At 36.9% G+C, this 20,102-nt stretch overlaps 1 protein-coding gene across 1 annotated transcript in view; it reads right to left on the bottom strand.

The window, feature by feature from the left end:
- Positions 1-6,446: 6,446 nt before the first annotated feature.
- The window catches only part of nop53 (NOP53 ribosome biogenesis factor), a 58,588-nt gene continuing 44,932 nt past the window's right edge, over positions 6,447-20,102 (bottom strand). Inside the window, exons 5-13 of the mRNA XM_039760597.1 lie at positions 18,575-18,636; positions 17,312-17,407; positions 17,097-17,198; positions 16,757-16,918; positions 15,350-15,525; positions 15,138-15,204; positions 8,798-8,874; positions 7,486-7,542; positions 6,447-7,387 (exon numbers count right to left, since the gene is read on the bottom strand). Of these exons, the coding sequence (XP_039616531.1) occupies positions 7,381-7,387; positions 7,486-7,542; positions 8,798-8,874; positions 15,138-15,204; positions 15,350-15,525; positions 16,757-16,918; positions 17,097-17,198; positions 17,312-17,407; positions 18,575-18,636 (806 nt within the window). The 3' untranslated portion in view covers positions 6,447-7,380. The remainder of the gene's footprint in view (positions 7,388-7,485; positions 7,543-8,797; positions 8,875-15,137; positions 15,205-15,349; positions 15,526-16,756; positions 16,919-17,096; positions 17,199-17,311; positions 17,408-18,574; positions 18,637-20,102) is intronic.

Genomic DNA, 20,102 nt, shown 5'->3' with positions numbered 1-20,102 from the left:
TACACTGCTCACAAAAATTAAAGGAACACTTTAAAGAAACACATTAGATACATTAGATCTCAATATGAAGTTGGATATCTATACAAATAACGACAGGGCAATGTCTTAGGAACAAAAGGATGCCAAGTCTTTTAATGGAAATAAAAGTTTTCTGCCTACAGAGGGCTCAATTGTGTAGACACCCTAAAATCAGAGTGAAATGAAGATGTGGCAGGCTAGTCCATTTTTTGAAAAACTTAATTTCTGCTACTCAAAATGCTTTTCAGTATCTTGTGTGGCCCCCACGAGCTTGTATGCATGCTTGACAACGTCGGGGCATGCTCCTAATGAGACGACGGATGGTGTCTTGTGGCATTTCCTCCCAGATCTGTATGAGGGCATCCCTGAGCTGTTGTACAGTCTGAGGAGCAACCTGGCGGCGCCTAATGGACCAAAACATAATGTCCCACAGATGTTCTATTGGGTTTAAGTCAGGGGATCGTGAAGGCCATTCAATTGTTTCAATTCCTTCATCCTCCAGGTACTGCCTGCATACTCTTGCCACATGAGGCCGGGCATTGTCGTGCATTAGGAGGAAACCAGGACCTACTGCACCAGCGTAGGGTCTGACAATGTGTCCAAGGATTTCATCCTGATACCTAATGGCAGTCAAGATGCCGTTGTCTAGCCTGTAGAGGTCTGTGAGTCGCTCCATGGATATGCCTCCAAGATCATCACTGACCCACCACCAAACCAGTCATGCTAAACGATGTTACAGGCAGCATAATATTCTCCACGGCTTCTCCTGACCCTTTCACATATACTCAGGGTGAACCTGCTCTCATCTGTGAAAAGCACAGGACGCCAGTGGTGGACCTGCCAATTCTGGTATTCTATGGCAAATGCCAATTGAGCTCCCTGGTGCTGTGCAGTGAGCACAGGGCGCAGTAGACATTTGGGCCCTCAGGCAACCCTCATGAAGTCTGTTTCTGATTGTTTGGTCAGAGACATTCACACCAGTGGCCTGCTGGAGGTCATTTTGTAGGGCTCTGGCAGTGCTCATCCTGTTTCTCCTTGCCCAAAGGAGCAGATACTGGTCCTGCTGATGGGTTATGGACCTTCTATGGCCCTCTCCAGCGCTCCTAGAGTAACTGCTTGTCTCCTAGAATCTCCTCCATGCCCTTGAGACTGTGCAGGGAGACACAGCAAACCTTCTGGCAATGACACGTATTGATGTGCCATCCTGGAGAAGTTGGACTACCTGTGCAACCTCTGTAGGGTCCAGGTATCGCCTCATGCTACCAGTAGTGATACTGACTGTAGCCAAATGCAAAACTAGTGAAGAAACAGTCAGAAAAGATGAGGAGGGAAAAATGTCAGTGGCCTCCACCTGTTAAACCATTCCTGTTTTGGGGGTCATCTCATTGTTGCCCTCTAGTGCATCTGTTGTTAATTTCATTAACACCACAGCAGTTGAAACTGATTAACAACCCCCTCTGCTACTTAACTGACCAGATTAATATCCCATAAGTTTCATTGACTTTATGCTATACTCTGATTAATTTAACGTTTTTTTTTTTTTAAATCTGTACATGACTAAGTCAAACTTAAATTATATTTGTGTTCAGCTTGAAGATGTCTATCATAGCCTCAAAAAATGTTTCAGGGAGCAAAACGTTTTGAAAATAAAAATTGATGTCCACTGTATCATGTTGCTTCAATTCCTAATGATAAAAATGTATTTAAGGTGAGAACATACACAGAAGATCTGTCTTTAATATACTGACTACAATTCCTGTTTATATTATCATTGAATATGGTTTTTTATGAAACACATTATGCTTTGCATGTTCAGTGTTCATCTGCTGTGGCCACCTTTCGCCTCTGCTCGCTGGGTGTTACTGACCTTCTTGGTTTCTTCAACTGTTTGAATGCTTACATGAGAATTAGTGAAGCATACAACCAACACCAAACTATACTTGATTTAGCTTTTCAGCATCTTAGTAAACAGATTTAGAATTACAAATGTTAAATGAATGCAACAGGAATAAACAGCTAAAGCTTAAAGTTTACCTCTAAAACTAAAAATTAAAAAAGCAAAATTCTACACCTACCCAACAAGAACTTTCTGCCTTTGATCCATTTCCTTCTTCTTTAGATTCATCCTTGGCTGCTACAGTCAATAGGGGGAAGAGTTATAGTGGAGATGGTAGTTCATATAAAGGCATCATTCCAAAATATGTTCTTCAATGGCACGTTTAGGTTAATTTCATAAAAAGGTAAGTGCACCATCTACGACCAAAAGGTATTTATTACCCCGATTTTTGGGAATACCATTAATTTCAATTGTGCATGCCGAGTGCCTGTTGCTAGAACATGTCATACATCTCTCAAAAAAGAAAAATCCTTATGTTAGATTGGGAGAGACACTAATTTTAATTTAATTTGTAATACAGAAAGCAGAACACAAGGAGAAAATCACATGACATTGAGAGCCAACCAGGATTTCATATGCAAGGTTTCAGATTCAGTTTATTGTGTGATTCACTTGTGGTCTGAAGCAGATTACATCAATACAGATAAGCAGGAACCTGGAGTTTATCCCACGTGCATTAGGAGTAAAGCAAGAACCAAGTTTAAGAGAAATACACATCTAAACCTGCTTAAGCTTAATTCATTTTGGGACACTTTAGTTCCTAAACTGCTAACACACACTCCTAGACAATATTCTGTTACATTTTATCTGTTTTGAACTTGTTACAGATTCCACATGTACAGTTTTTTGGTATAGCTGTGTTAAGACATTTTAACTGTTTTCCATACAAGTAGCAGATTACTGAATTGCTCTCAAGTGAATGAGACTACAGAAAGCAACTGACTAATAAATGATTGAGAATTTTATTATATTACAGAGGCACAGTGAACTTCAAAATAGATAACTCTATTTTATTACACAGACATAGCGAACTTCAAAATACCCTTTTGCTAAGCACAAGACCAAGCCTTAACTACAATTCAACTAGATCTTGCGCTCAAATTTTGTGCTACTCTGATGAAATTTGAGACTTCATGGTCCTGAATCCCTGCAGATTCACTTTTGCAAATGCCTTTAAGCATGTAAAAGGATGTTGTTATATTAACAAGTTTTTACACACTGTAAGGTTTCCAAACTCTTTCAGGACTCCCACCAATGGGACGACATGCTGAAAAGCATCCCAAAGTGTGATCGCCAAATCTGTGGAAGACAGCCCATAGGTTGTAGCAGCTTGCCGTGAAAACAAATCCGAAAAGATTGCGGTTGTGCTACAAGCACCTCCTATCAATGTGTGATGCAAGGAACAGTATTACTTGGCCACGACTCTGCCTGATTGCTGTGTCTGCGTATAGTAGAGTGGTAGATCCCGTTACAATAAATAACCATGCTGTTCCTGTTTCAAGCTTAATAAAGCTTAATAGACCTCTTGTTTTGGGGTGCAAGACAGGGACTCACACATCACAACATGTGCTTGTTTGTATTTTATTTAATGCTTGTTACAGTTCACAAGGTTTATTTTTCATTTTGATTTAGTTTTGCAAAGTTTGATTTTGTTCATCACTTGCAGGTTCGAAGCGTTACGTGACTTGTGTTCGTTGCAAAAGATGATGCTATAAATTTGCAAAAGTGACAACTTGTATTATTTCTCAGACAATACATAAGGTGCTGACAGTTCTCCTAATATAGTTAATTTCTTTTCTAAGTACGCCACAATGCTAGGCTTCTGTGCTGACCTTGTTTTGTATTTTTTGAGTACTAATTAATGTTCGCCACTTTGGTCCTTGTTGCTTGGTCCTATTTTTTGATTTAAACCTTTGCCTTGCCTGGCTACGTTACTGTCTTTGTTACCATCTTCTGGTTAGCTTTTATTTCTCATGATAATCTTCAGACACACTCTCCGTCTAAGTATAGTCATCATTAGTTTAGTGAGGGTGTACATAGATGCACACCAAAATGTTGTGATGAGCATGTAGCTGTAATCCAATTTCTCTATGCATAATCCATATTTTTGAACACTTATAAAATGTGTGAAAATAAAGTATGATCAAATAACAAGTGCTTTGAAACAACTTTGAATCACATTAGGCCATACTGTTTTTTTTTTTTTTAGTATGACTTTTCACTTCTAAACACTCTCTAAAAAGAAACATGTAAGTCCCATCCTCAAGAAGCATGCTGTGCTGCACTGAAATAAAGGAACCTTAAGATAAACTGAAATTTCACATTTTCACTGACTAATCAACGTAAGATTTAATTTATAAATGTACCACTCAGATCTACGAGGTGTGACAATTTAATTCTAAAAATGAACCTGTAGAAAAAAATGCATCTATCCCGTGCACTAGCTGCTACTGTCACCTTTGAGGGCATCCCTTTCTGTAGCTGGGCATTCACAGTAGATAAGGCCGATTTAGGGTTAGGGTTATGTGTAGAACCTATATTATTGCTATGTCATAGCCTCCATTGCCTGCAGCACAGAGGGGCGTGCACCTCCTCAAAAGTAAGACTACATATCTTGTCAACACAGATCCCTGCAATTCTGACTGGTCAGTTTGGTTACTACATACTTCCTGAAACGTGTTACATACGTCTTCTGCTATTCTGCAGCAAACATTCAGGAAAGCAAGGAAAGACTTATTGAAGTAGTTACACAATGTACTTATGATACCTACCAACAACACCACAAAAAATTCAGATGGCAGGTAACCTGTGGCTTGAAATATCATCTAACAATGGTTTGGAAATTGGCGAAAGCATGAAAAATGGGAAAACGGTGTGGAACAAGTACGTTCACCTACTGAAGAAATTACATAGCGTGAGGAGCAGTGATCCTGGAGGGCAAAAACTGCCTGCACTTTAAAAGATCATTTGCTTTTCTTGATTGCTACAAACACCACCAACTAGTATTCAGACAAGTTCCTGCAGTATGGCACATTGCAGAAATAAAAACTGGTTTTAATAGCATAGTCTAAATGTAAGCTTGACGTAGAAGTATGAATCAGCATTCAGAGTTGATGGAAACATACCTGGAACACCCTTGAGTTCCTTTGTCACGTTACACTGGATGTCAGGAATGTCTGAAAATCTTCATCCTTTTGTTTTTATATATTGGGAAGAGTCAGAAATCACAAGGGGCTAAGTCAGGTGGACAGGGTGGATGATGCAATTTTGTAATTGGATTCTGAGCCTAGAAGTCGTGAACATTGAGTGCATCATAGCTTAGGGCACGGTCATGATGGGCAACCCACTTGTCAAGCCACAGCTCAGATGTTATTCTTCATAGAAAATCTGGTAATCTTTTCAGCACTTCTAAATAGCACTGTTGATTGACTGTTTGTCCCTGTTCAGTGAATTTATGATGGACTATTACAACCACATCCCTTGTGGTTGGTTGACACTATACAGATATTTTGGTAATTAAAATTTCACACCTTGAACATTATCTTTCTAGTATGTTATAAAAGAAACAATATGATGAAAAATAACAATAAATAGGCTACAAAGATAGAATTGTGAAAACATTCTTGCAATGTTAAAATAATGTGCAATAAAATAAGTCACTTAAATGGTCAAATTGTATAAACAATGATTTAGCCCATTCAAGAGTTTAGTACCTGCTCCATACAACTCTTCTACATAATACAGTTACTACTAAAATGAACTTTTCTGTTGCAGGCAATGTGTATGTGCATATTTCTAACCTAAGACCCAAAATTACACTCTTATGTTTCCTTTACAGTTATGGTGTATTTATCACTGGAGAAATATTAGAAAACATTAAATTAATGAGTGTTCTGTGTGCGTTTTAGTCTTTTGATTTTAATTTTATAAGCATAGTTTTGAAATGCTGAAAAACAAGTAATTTATGTTTAAAGTCTGAATTGAAAAACAGATCATGGACACTGATTTTTTTTTTTTTTGTTCGTTCTTTTAATCTGAAAAATTTAATACAAGGGAACATTAAAATACATATTTTTAACCATTCCATTGTAACAAGTACATTCGCCAAGCTACACTCTTTTCCACAGTCTTCCAACTATAGTACACAAATTCTTCCCAGAAGGTATGGATTACTTTTTTCCTTTAAAAGAACAAAGCTTATGACCAAAGAATCTTTACGGAGACAGGCAATATACTTCATATTTAGTTAGGCAAAAGGTTGTGAGTCAGTCTAATAAAATTTGTTTGTAAGTACTTGTGATATGCAAATCTCAAGAATGAAATGAGTTTTCAATCAAATGAACCTGCATCAGAAGTGACTATGGGCTTTTGAAATACTGTAAATGAAACCTCAGCTGCTGTCATGACTGAGGAAATGATCAAGACGGCAGTGTTCTGACTAGCAGAGGTTGTACAGATTAATCCATCAAACTAAGACACTAACCAAAAATGAAAATGACAAGCAGCTGCCAAGTCTTACCCTAATTGTCACTGTCGATTCGAGACCACTGACAATATTATTTGGCGAGACCAGTGGCCAAGTCTAAGTACAAATACCTTAAAGTCCAAGACAAGTCCGAGATGACAAAAAAAACATTGAGTCAGGTCTCATGTATTACAGCCCTGAGCTCAGCATATAGAATGGGGATAAACAAGAACTCTTTCCACGGGAAAAATTTCCAAACAAGCATAAATAATGCTAAACATAAAAAGAAATTATACACACAGACTCACTTGCAATTAATCCTTTACAGTTGAGCTAGCCATGGCAGTTTTTTTTTATTTTTCCTGTGAACCTAATATCTAAGCTCATAAGGTGTCTCATCTTTTGCTCTTCCCTAGCAGTGAACAAGTTGTTCCAAGTCCATTATTTTCCCAAAAGCTGAAGCCAGCTGGAACTGCTCATTCCCTTAGGTAATTCCTTCTCCCAAATTCCCCTCATGTTAAAGAAGCATATTTTGTCTCACTTGCATTACAGCTGAAAGAAAGTTGTCTTTTGAGTTTTCCCTTTAAGCTAAAGCTGGACATCCAAAAAAGAAAACATAAATCACAAGTACTGGTTTCCCTAACAAGGGGCAAAGGGAGAAAGTGAATCTTTATTTTGTTTTTATCATATATTACATAAAACAAAAAACAAGAAGTTTCCTCTGATTCCTGTATATATTCAACACAGACACTTTCCATTCATCATTCTGTCTGAAAAAGATCATTTGTCATTGGCATGAAAAACCAAAACTTGAAAATAAAGAAAACTGCAGGTAAGGGGCAATTGTGAAATCAGCCACTTGGGGGAAAATACAGGAAGTCAAATGTGCAGAAGAACTTCTATGTTGTATGGAACAGCAAACACCTTTTTACAAAACATTTATTAGTGTGGCTGCAGAGAGTCTTTCCGGGAGTGGTAAGTCATCTGTACACAATAAAAGTTACAACCTAGGAGAAACAAAAATAATTTTTTTGGAGCAAAATACACAGGTGAACATCCACTGTACTATATTAATCTGGCAAGGCTATAAGCACGATACACTTACTGTACTTCTTTGAATGCTCTCTTCTCTACATACTTCAACTTGTATTTTCGTTTGAACCTTAAAACATGACAAAAAAAAACATTGTAAGCAGGGATGTACTAAAGCATTGAGAAACTTGGCATTTATCTAAAAGAGAAGGCAATCACAAAAAACAAGGAAATAATGCAAAAGAGATGAGAAAATTCCAACTCTTGATTTTTTTTGCAGAATTAACTAGGGGTTACACATTTCAATTTGATGTTCTAATATAGTAAGGCTACTTAATCCCCACCCCCAATTAAATGAAAAATCTATTAATATTTCCATGCCATGTTACTTTTTTTTTTAAAATGTGGGAATTGCATGTAATTTTGGGTGAAGACCCCAGGTAAGTTGGACATAAAACTGAACAGGGTACCCAAGGTGTGGATTTACTTTTATAATCATAGTGTTAGATAAAGGACAGACCATCTACAGGGGGCTGAGTATTAAAAGATCATGGATTTCTTCAAAGGCTATTCTAAAACCACTAGAAAAGAAAGCTACACACTGATGATCAATCTAATGGATAGCAGCACCCTTATGGGTTACAAAATGAAAAAGGTTGATGTCATTCTGGACCTCAAAGTTTGCAGGCAACAGAAGTTAATGTAAATTACATTTAGACTTTCTTGTGTTAAAAACAGTGTAGAAATGCTGATAAGAAATCTTCTGGATGGAACAACAGGGGTTAACTATGAGTGACTACCTAATAAAACCATAACTGACTGGAAGATTAAACTGTCCAAACAACTACTACCCAATCTCTTTAATCTAATATAAAACAATGGAGTAACAGTTTTTACATTTTCATTTTTATATGTGGTTTTGATCTTTGAGGAATTGGCATGTGTGCTTTCTGGGCAGGATAAGTGCATATTGCTATTTGAGTAAACATGTGGTACATTACATGATGTTACTGACTCAATGAACATCTTGACTACTGTAACGTGCCCAAATAAATCACTGCATAATAATGGGATTTTATTGCCACAAATGCCTTGTATTTTAATTATTTTCACTAAAGGCTACACCATAAACAACAGCAGGAATGTGATTTTGTCTTCAACAAAATGCGTATCCCAGTTTAAAAAAATTAAAATAGCACTGCGTATCCCAGTTTAAGAAAACTAAAATAACAGGTGCTGTGAGACAAGACCAGCATGATTGACCATCACTGTTTTAACCAGAATCATATTGGTACAGTGGTGGTACACTACATGAATGCAGTTCCACAAAGCAAGGGTACAATGTTCCCACCCCTTAAGAATCAACACCCCTAACCCACTCTTACTTTGCTCTCTCTCTTGGCTCTATGAGGTTTCTCTTCTGCAGGCTCTTGAATCTCTCCTTTAAGATACTGCCCTCTGGCTGTCAAATGCAACAAGAAGTGGCAAACACTGTTCAGTCAATAGAACCTGATGAGAAGCTTACATTGCTAGATACATAGTAGATTGATAAGTAAGTAAAGGTGCAGCACAAAAACATATATAATGATTATGATAAAAGAACAGTTCATCCAAATTTCATGTTTTTTTCTCTCTAAGGATTTTTTTTTTCTTTGAGACAACTTCCATCTCTCCAGATATATAAACCTTTGTTTTGGAAATCCAGCTGGGGAAAAAAAAAACCTTTACATGTACCATACATTTACACCGGCTGTTACAGACTCAAATCAAATGTATGTTTTTATTGTATAATAGTAACAAAGAGCAGCTCACTACTCAAGACATTAATTCTGGGAAGCAGTCAGCTTCAAACCCGCAACCTGTTGGTTGTGAGTCAGCCGTTCTTACCGCTGTACTAACAAAGCAGTCATGTCAACAAAGTATAATAACCCGATTTCTTTTTCTTTGGTTATAGTCTTAAATAAAAGCACACTTGTTTTGTTATACTTGTACCTTTTGTGAAAGTGTTTATTTGATATTTGGACTTCAGTCAAAACTTTGTCATTTAATTCTAAAACAGGTGGAGTTGGGGCCCATTTTGGAAGTGCCAGCACACATACTCTTACACAGTCCCACACCTACTGGTACAAGAAAATTCAGAGTCACCAATTAACCTATATGCATGAATGGAAACGTGGAATGAAAATGAAGCACTCAGAAAAAGGAAAGAATAAAAAATGGAACAATGGCTTGGTCTGAATTCCGATCCTGAAAGCAAGCACACATCTTTTCATTGGGTAATTTGCTAACAAATTCTATGGATCTGTCAGTATCATTATTCTCATGCATTTATTAACAGTCTGTTTCCTCTGTTATTACAGGGCAGTGGTTCTTAAGTTTAATTTTGTAAGCCCACTATGGCTGTAGGTTTAAGTTCAACCAGTTTCACAGTCAGTTAATCAGTTTACCTCTAATTAATCTCACTATATAATCAGCTGGTCTTTTGTTTTATTCTAAATCTCACACTACTGTGCTTTTCTAAATAAAATTCAAAAATATTTTTTCCATAGCTTTAAATTCTCTTTTGAAATATTTCTGTCTATTTTACCTTTTTCTATTGAGTTTGTTCTTTTAACTACATCATAATAGAGACAATTAGTGATAGGTTGAGTAGACAAGCAGGCAAACTACACAGAATTAATTCTGAATGGATACAACTACTTTGGCGTCAGACACATTAACATTCTAAATAGTAAATAACAGCTTAAATTACCAGATAGTCTGGAAAAATACAAATTAAAATATATCCAAATGAAACATACATAAACCCTAATTATATTCCAATGAAAAAAAAAATCTAGGCAGTCTTTTTGGCCTTGGAACCCCTGCACATTTTATTTTTTTCTCCAGCATAACTGGAGTTTTTTTTTTTTTTCCTGTCTTCCCGGCCAACTGACCTTACCTTTTGGTTTGGTTACTTATTCTTTAATTTCAATGCCTAATCCTATTTGTCTTTCCTTTCATATAACTTTCTTTTTGTCATCATGTAAAGCACTTTGAGCTACATTACCTGTATGAAAATGTGCGATATAAATTAATGTTGTTATAACTTTTTGAACTCATCAAAAACATAAAAACTAGCAAATAACAGCTTGTCCAATTAAGGCAGATGTCCACGTAAAAACACATGATGGCTTTGATGAAACCCTGAAGCCACAATGGGCTCTCAAAATTGTGCCCAATTCTTCCCTGTCTCCTGCCCCTTCATCTCCATCCACTGCCTTGGCCTTTACCGCATTTACCTTGAGCCTTTCAATTCCAAACCAGATTTCCATTTCAGTATCTTCTGTTTCAAATTCACTTAATTTTTTGCCATTAATATAAATCATCAGTGTACTAAGGGCCCCAATATCAATTTTACACACACTTCACTGGTAACAATTGCTATCACAATCATGAAAAGCAATAAAACTTGGAACTGATCCCAGGTGCAGCCCCACCTTAACCTCACAACTTTCACTATGCTGTCCTGACTATTATTCACACCTCCTTACCAGACACTAATCATTCATCCACACCTAGATCCACAAATGCATAATATAGCTTCTTTCTCAATACTATTATTTCCTACATTTGCCTGACAACAAAGTTTGCATCTATGTTCACTTGTCAGGCATGAAACCAAACTACATGTAACTTGCTTTCATCTGATCCTTAGCTCTTTCTTTTACCACTCTCTCTGCCTCCTTCATTACTATGAACTGTCTACAATTACATTTTTTTTTCTCTTGACCACTCTTTGAATCCAATTAAATGTGCTGTGTCTCAATAAAGGGAAAAAAAACTAATTACTTTTATGTAGTATTACCTTAGACATTTTTGTATAAGTCTCTGATCACACAATGTACTGAAATAAGGATCCGAGTACCTGCATGGATGAGAAATGTTTGCTTATGATATTTGCTTAAATGTTTCCTGAGAATCTATAACCGGTGAATTTCCGAAATGAGAGAAACTGAATATAGAAATAGAACAAACAGTTTTCTGATTCACGTTTTATTGTAAGAAGTAATAAAAGTGCTCATTCTAGAGCCTTTGGATTGCACTACAGTGGAACCTCGGTTCACGAACATCTTGGAACACGTACAGATAGGTTTACGACCAAAAAGTTCACCAAACTTTTGCATCTGATCATGACCACACACTCGGTATAGGAACAAGCCAGTTTCCCTTTCGGTTTGTGTGCACCTAAGATTTCCGCACGTGTTCAGTCTCTCCCTGTGCATTCCCTGTGTAGCGAACGAGAGAGAGAGAGAGCGACACACACAGACGTGTGAGCGAGAGAGAGAGGGATGGACGCATAAGGCCGAGAAGGCAGTTAAAGAATGCACCGGGCTTGTTTTTAAAGAGACAGATTCAAGCATTATTTAAACCTTGTTGTATTTAATGAAGACTTTTTTCTATTGGATTTTAACCTCCACTTCACTTCTGTTTACAGCGATCGGTTTGTAGCGTGCATTGTTGCAATGTTACTTTTTTTGGTGGTTTATTAAATTACAGATTTTTTAAATGTTCATTTTTTTTCCCTGTGCTTAAAACTCAGTAAAAAAAGTGTTTTTACCGAGCGGTTCATAGCACTATAGCACAAACTCTTGCAGTGTTACGTTTTCTCTATTGTTCAAGGTTTTCTCAGTGTTATTCAATGTTTTTACATTTAGTTTACTATTATGCTGTGCATTCTATGGTATAATTAACTATATTTGTGTTTAAAAATCTTTAAAAAATATATATATATTTACATACAGTTCGTATAGTCTGAACGGATTAATTGTATTTACATACAATCCTATAGGGGAAATTACTTCGGTTCACGACCAAATTGGGTTACGGCCAGAGTTTTGGAACGAATTATGGTTGAGAAACGAGGTTCCACTGTATATTTTTTGTTTTCCCTTGTGGTGAGAAAATGAACAAATTCTGAGGATTGCCCACTCTAGAACATGCTACGTAGAGTTGTTCACGTTTTATAACGGATGAATTTCCGAAATGAAAGAAACAGAATATAGAAATAGAACAAACAGTTTTCTGATTCACATTTTATTGTAAGAGGTAATATAAGTGCTCATTCCAGAGCCTTTGGATACACTATATTTTTCGTTTTCCCTTGTTGTGAGAAAATGAACAAATTTTGAGGATTGCCCACTGTAGAAAATGCTACGTAGAGTTGTTTGTGTGAAAAGCATGGGTTTTCGAAATTGATGCCTGCAACTTGTAGCGCTTGCCTTTGAGCCTTATTAATTGACATAGCAAAATCCAAACAAACAGGAAATTGGAGCAGTTTGAAATCAAAGGGTAAATCATTTGGAATCAGCGGTATTCTTGGTATGAAAACATCTTTATGTCTTGCACAACGTGTCATAATAGTTGCTTCAATAATATTTGGATAGAGAATCTTGACACAAAGGCGAGTGGTATTACACAGTAAGGAGCGTCTGTGTTGAACCGTGCTGCTATCTAACAGACGATGGTAACTACAGAGAGAAGTGACATACAACTGCTGCTGCGTGTATGGAAAATGACGGGGGAAGGATGCTGTCTTTTTAAGGCAAGTTTCGGTTCAAATGTGTACCTGGCGTTGCCCGGGAATCTATAACCGGTGAATTTCCCAAATGAAAGAAACAGAACATAGAAATAGAAGAAACAGTTTTCTGATTGACACTCTGGATTCTGTCTGCTGTGGCATTTCAGACGCCCTTGAAATAGACTTTCTTGTGGCATCTGAAATGGACCTTTCAATTCTACGTCTTTTTTTTTGGTGGCATGGGTTTATTAGCGAAAAACAAGACAATTATAATGTGTAACATGGTATTACATATGGAATAAGCACCACAGTGAGATGAATTTACATTATTTACAATACATCGGAAAGCGAACAAACACCACCAGTCAGTCAGAAAGAGCAACACTGAAATCGTACTGTCAGTTGGAAAGCGAGGAAATAGAACCACAAATACGGAAAGCCAGTGAGAAAGAGTAGCACTGAAACCGTACTGGGAAAAATGGCAGGGAGGGGTGCTCTGTTTGTAAGGAGCGTCTGTGTTGAACCATGATGCCATGTAACGGACGTTGGCGATGGTAAGTACAGAGAGAAATGACATACAATCAGTGCTGCGTTTGGGGAAAATGGTGGGGGAAGGATGCTGTCTTTTTAAGGTTAGTCTCTGTTCAAATGTGCTTTTATATAACAGACGTTGGCGATTGAAGTACAGCAGTATCAGTGCGTGTGGGAGTGTGACGTGCAGAAACACGGGTGTGTCAGCGGTCATATGCACTGGGTTGTTCACGTTTTACATCTATGCACCAGTTCCTCTTCACCCGATCAAAGTACTCGGCCTTCTCATACTTGGACACTTTTGCCATCTCTTGGCAATTTTAAAAACATGGGTAAAGAGCGATGCACAGAGACCAAAGCTGCCGCTAGATGGCACTGCGGTGAAGTTCTGTTACAACGTGCAGCCATCTACAGTATGGGGACGTGTGCCGAATGTTGTGTCAGTGAAAAGGTGCCCTGCAGTTCACCATGGACATTTTTCCAAACCAAACATACCCCATGACTTTCTCCTGGTCACAAAGGAGCCCCATGCCCAGTTTGGTGGCGATCAGACGCCCAGTGCAGATTTGTATTGCGGACAAACATAAATACATTGACTGTGCTTTATATATTAGTTTGATTTAGTGTAGATTGATGGTCAAAAAGGGCAAATTTATCCATTTAAAATTAAATCTGCAGCAACACAATAAAGAGTGCAGAAAGTGAAGGTGTCTAAATACTTTCTGAATTCTCTGTAAATGGCTGAATATCTTGTTTAAAAGAAAAAAAAAAAAAGACAGTATGGAAATTGAATAATGAAATGTGCAGCATGCGATGATGAAGCACTGGATTATACTTGCTTATGTTTAGGTTTACTTTATCAAACACCAATTAAACCAGAATCCATCCATCCATCCATTATCCAATCCGCTATATCCTAACTACAGGGTCACGGGGGTCTGCTGGAGCCAATCCCAGCCAACACAGGGCGCAAGATAGGAAACAAACCCCAGGCAGGGCACCAGCCCACCGCAGAATTAAACCAGAATGAGAAGTACAATTTCTGAAGAAAGCTAGGAACCCACCATGGATTTGGCAATAGTTTACCACAATAGATACTCATACAATTTGAGTTTGGAATCATCAATTAAGCTAAAATGACATCTTTGGGAACTGGATAGAAAACCAGAATCCTTGATTAAAAACCCACAAAGGTATATGAAGAAAATTTAAAAAACTTCACAGACTTCAACAGAGCATGGTGAGAAAAACAGCAAAACAATTATGACATTTTGAATTTTACATGAACACTTCCATTACAAAAACAGATCTGGCTGAAGGTCTGGCAAAATATAATTGGGTTCACAAAAGCTGCTTTGTCACAAGTCACAACAATCCTCAGCCCTCAGTTCCCAAAGCTACACCCAACATGGTCATGCTCAGGAAAACCTGTGCATTCTTCACATTCCCAGCAGGAATCCACTAGGAATACTTTGTGCGCAAGGATGAGCTCATCATTGAGCAGAAATGGATTAGGTGGCAGGACAGCAGTGTAACCCAAATCTTTTTTTTTTTTTTTTTTAACAAGAGTGCCAGACCTTAAAAGATAAAATGGATAAAGTACAGTCAATATTATAAAATGTAGATATACTCACCTTTAATTTCCGGAGTGATCCTGAAATCTCATCACTTAGCTGGACATCCAAATCAAGATCCTGATATCTTAAAACACAAAAAAGTCATAAAAATAGAAAACCAACCTCAAAACCATAGTGTAAAACATTACAAACTAGTCATTAGTGCAGAGATGCATACACAAAACTTGACACTCTGAAAGCAATACCTCCAGACACTTCATGACACTCACTTCAGTCGGCCAAGTCTTTTGGTTTTTGTAACTTCTGCATCCTTCTTATCCCTACGCTTTTGTTGCCTCTGTGCTGTAACCTCCTCAGATTTACGCAATTCAGCCTTGATTGAGCGAAGTCGAAAAAGCTCTTGCTTGTGATCCTTGGCTTTCCGTTGGGCAATACTGTGCATTTTCTTAAAAAAAAAAACAAAAACAAAGAAAAACAATATAACTGTGACAAATCTGATCATACCAGTACACAGTAAACACTCATATGCTGCCACTTTCATTGGCACTACCAGCAAAAGGAGCAAATTGCTTATACACTGAAATAAGTAATAAATGCAAACATCCACTACCACCAAGAGTTAGGCAAAACAAGGCTAAAAAACAGAACCAAGATGTTATTCACTATAAAGGAACACTACTTACACCAACTATGCAAAAAAAAAAAAAAAAAAAGAAAAAAAAAAGTCAATTGTAAGACTGATTTACATTCATTCCCAAACATTTTTTTGGCATTTTATTTTAACAGCCTTCTATAAGCTCTCTGTTCTTTCTTCTCTGTGCATTAACAGGCTGGCCACAATGCCACTTTTTTATATTTCATTTGTGTTCAAGTACAAATACCTCATTAATATAAAACTTATATTAAAAAAAATAATAACATTATCTGGAACTGCTTCTTTAAAATGCGTGTAGCAGAAGAATGCAAAACAATACATGACATAATACGTAAATCTATGAATTTTGATATCATAGTCCACCTATATCACAGACATTAGTTTTTGCTCCTAAAATCCCAAGGCACCCCCATCTTTGCTCATCTTTACCATATTGAAAAAAACATCATATGGCTTATGGAAAGAGTGGATTCATTGCCACATTATTGTTGTAATGTGCATCTCCAATTTGACAGTTTGGCTTTCCAATGCTTTTCACTCAGGAATGACTTGTATCTAATATAAACACAGGTACATACGTGATTTCTGGTTTCTTTATTACAGTTAGAAAAGACATTCATTAAATGACTACTGTTTAAATTGAAAATATATATCCCTATTATTTATACAATTAATTTATTAGAAATATATACCCTCAGCAAAGTTACAAGTAGTTATGACATTCAACATGTAATAAGGTCACTCCATAGGAGTTTTTGACAAGCTGCACAATTCTAGGAAAAGATGGGAAAAACCTAGATACTCCTACCATTAAGTGTGTAGCAGCATTAAATTATTGGGCTATTAAAAATAAAAAAAATCACTTGTACAAGTGTAAAACAATCCACCTATTTTCAAATTATAAACTAAATGAGAAACATATCAATAAAGGTATAAAAACAATTGTGCAAAGTGTGAAGTTTATTTATTATCAGTGTGTATTTTCTATAACCTTAAACTGATGTGCAGCCAAACTTCTTACCATCTCTCGTAAAAGTCTTTCTCGTTTCCTTTCTTTTTCAGTTTTTTTCTCTTTTGCTTCAGCTTCAGCTTCTGCCCCTTTCCCTGGTGCATCATCTTTTTCTGTTTCAGATTCTTCATCTTCCTCTAGCAGTCCTTCAAGTTGCTCAGTGAATTTAGTTTCCTGGACAAGAAAAGGAAAAACTAAACTGAAAGATCAACAAAGGATTGATTGCAGCCAGTTCATATAAAAAAAACATATACTCATACACAGCAAAGTAATAACAAAAAAACATCTTCTTATAACTTATCTGTCAATTTAATGATAGTGGAATGTTCTATCCACATCATAAATTGCTTACTTCAGTGGCAACAGCCTCGGGTGGCACAGCCAATTGTCGCTGTAGCCTATCTTCTTCTTTCTGCCTCTTCACTTCCACTTCATGTGCCTGAAGCAGTAAGGACTGAAAATACAAAGTAACAATCAGAGGTCAGTAAAGAAAGTCAGTTCTGTCCTACCTCTAATTACACTGGCCTGCCTTCCCAAAGCCAAGATAAAAGACCACAAAAATGTTACCTGGTGAGACTCAAAATCTGGGTTGTAAGATGCTCCCGCCACAGGAATTTCCACAGGTGGCAAAGCTGAAGGCTTGATATTAAGTCGGCGTGGACGCTGTGTAGGACAAGAGAAAGTTAGTTGTTAAACAAGTGAAGTCTTTTATCTAAGACTTTAATCCAGGTTGCACTTAAGTATGCAAATTGATAATTCTGAAGACCTGGATTCAAATCCTGGCCATGAAGGTTTCTATACACAGTTTGTGTTTTCACCATGTATTCCAGGTGTGGCGTCTATTGCAGAATAAACAGAAACAAGGGAATGCATAACCATGAACATACCAACACTTGAACAATTTAGAATTACCAATTAACTTAATGCAAAGATCTGCCTCCAAGAAGCACGATTCTGGGTTTGCCACTGAACTTTTATTGCTTGTCTGTGCATATTTTCCTCTAGATACGACAGGTGAATGCAAGGCCTAAACTGACTTTATATAACCCCTGTCCAAATTTATGGAACTGGAGGATGTTCATTCAGATGTTTTATTTTGTTAGTAAAAACAAATCACAGATATGACACAAAACTATTTTATTTAACAGCTGAAAATTCTGATTGATCAAGAATGCTGTTTTTCATTAGAGAAGTCCATGCCTCAAAGATTTCAAGCTGTCATAAAAGCCAGAGGATGTGCAACAAAGTACCAATTGTAATTTTTTGGGTTAATGATGTTATAATTTTTTACTCATCGTTGAATGATTCCATAATTTTTTCCTCTACCTGGCCTTAAAAAAAATGTGCCATTAATTATAACAATTTCATTCGATTTTTTGAGGTATGTTTTACAATGCCAGAATGTTGATATGTGCAAGTGTGGAGTGGCATGGTGCAAGGTTTAATATATATTTCAGCCTGGTCACTGTCCCAGTGTATTTTTCTTTGGCTAATCTCATTCTTTTCCCAGTTTCCAAAGATGGGAAGGTTAGGTTATTAAGGAATTCTAAAAAGGTGAGTGTTGTTGTATGCTTGATTTGGCCCTGCGACAGACTGTCAACCTTGTCTGTGGTTGGTTCCTAAATCACACCAGAACTGTAGCAAAATGGAAAACGACTAAGAAGATTAATGCATCAATGCATCTTCTAGCTCCACTTAATACAATTTAGAGTCAAACTTTCTAAGCATAGCAACACTTCTCATTTCAATATTTCCTTTCGTGGAGTGGGTAGAGATTCAGACTTTGTAAATAAATAAAGCTCATATATTAGAGATGCAGGAAGTACTTACTGCAACTTGCTTCCTTTTTGTCTGTTCTAAGTAAAAGGGATCTTCCTTTGGTGCTTCACCTTCTGCAAAAAGGCAAAAGGAGTAAAACAACATTACCTGCACAGACAACAGAAGTGCTGGAACTTTTGGATGCAACATTAATTGTGAAACACTTCAACTAATGAACAGAAACACATATACAGAGAGGTAAAGACTAGACAACCACTTGGGAAAATACATTTCCTTCTAAAGAATCCTTACTGAGGTATGTGTTCTCTCTCTATATATATATATATATATATATATATATATATATATATATATATATATATATATATATATATATATATATATATATATATATATATATATATATATATATATATATATATATATATATATAATCCAACGTCTGTATGTCTGTCCGCTTTTCATGAGACAACTACTTAACAGATTTACACTGAGTTTTTTCTATTATTTGCTTTGACATTCTGGATGATTTTGTGACTTCTCTCATTGTGCTAAGTATTATACTTCTGTTGTGGCACCGATTTATTTGCGTGAATCTGAGAAACAGGCTACGGGCTGAGGGGAAGGGGGAACTCAAGAGTAGCCAACCACTATTCGAGTTGCTCCACCTCTCCCACGTGTTGAAGCATACCTTGCTTCCGCTTAGCTGGTGATACCTGTTTTTTCAGCAAACATTATCATCTAGAGATTGTTAAGGAGTAATGGTTGACTTTTTAAGAGAGAGATCACAGCTACGTGTGTTTTGGAGGGCACCTGCTCATTGGCAGCAATATCATGGCCACGTGCTCTTCTCCCCATGGGGGGGGGGACGCTCTCTCGTCAGAGCTGAATACAATCAGATACACTGCCAACATTTGATGCTGGAGTGTACCTACTTTCCACTTGGCCAGAGATACCTTGCCAACTTTTTACTTTCTTGGCAAAGAGATCATAGCTACATTCTCACCCCTGATAGCAAAACCAAACATTTTGTATATCAAGAGGCCCTCGGACACGAAAGCTATTTATTACATTTTTTTTTTATTCATTTTTAAAGTTTGTCTTGTTTCACTACTACACTGGCGGAGCCGTGGGGGACAGCTAGTATATAAATAACTGTAAGAGAAGGCATATTTTGGCAAAACTGACCACAGCATTCTAGTAGAAGAAAATTAGAATGTATAAACACAGTTAATTTACTTTCAGCTTCATCAAATCATTATCATTTCAATTATATAAAATTCTAAGGTACTTCTGTTTCAATAACAAGGCAGGTAATCATTTATGACTGTACTTGAAATCCGCAAGATGAAAACTCAGTTCATACCTCCACTAGTTAGTTTTGCAAAATGGAAGTACCTAGAAGCAAACAAGGTAACACACATCCTTCAAAGAAAAACTGTCCATGGCAATGTATAAGGATAGACTTTTAGTGAAGTCCAAAAAGTGACGTCTCTTCTTTTGAGCTGAAGTGAAGATGGTTTTGTAGCATAGTAGTAACAACATGCAAAACCCTCTTCATTCAGTACTGCTGTCTGTG

Source organism: Polypterus senegalus, chromosome 8 (genome assembly GCF_016835505.1).
Source record: "Polypterus senegalus isolate Bchr_013 chromosome 8, ASM1683550v1, whole genome shotgun sequence".
In the NCBI taxonomy this organism is placed as follows: domain Eukaryota; kingdom Metazoa; phylum Chordata; class Cladistia; order Polypteriformes; family Polypteridae; genus Polypterus; species Polypterus senegalus.
Note: the sequence above shows the minus strand (reverse complement) of the source record. Positions and strands in the feature narration are given on the sequence as shown.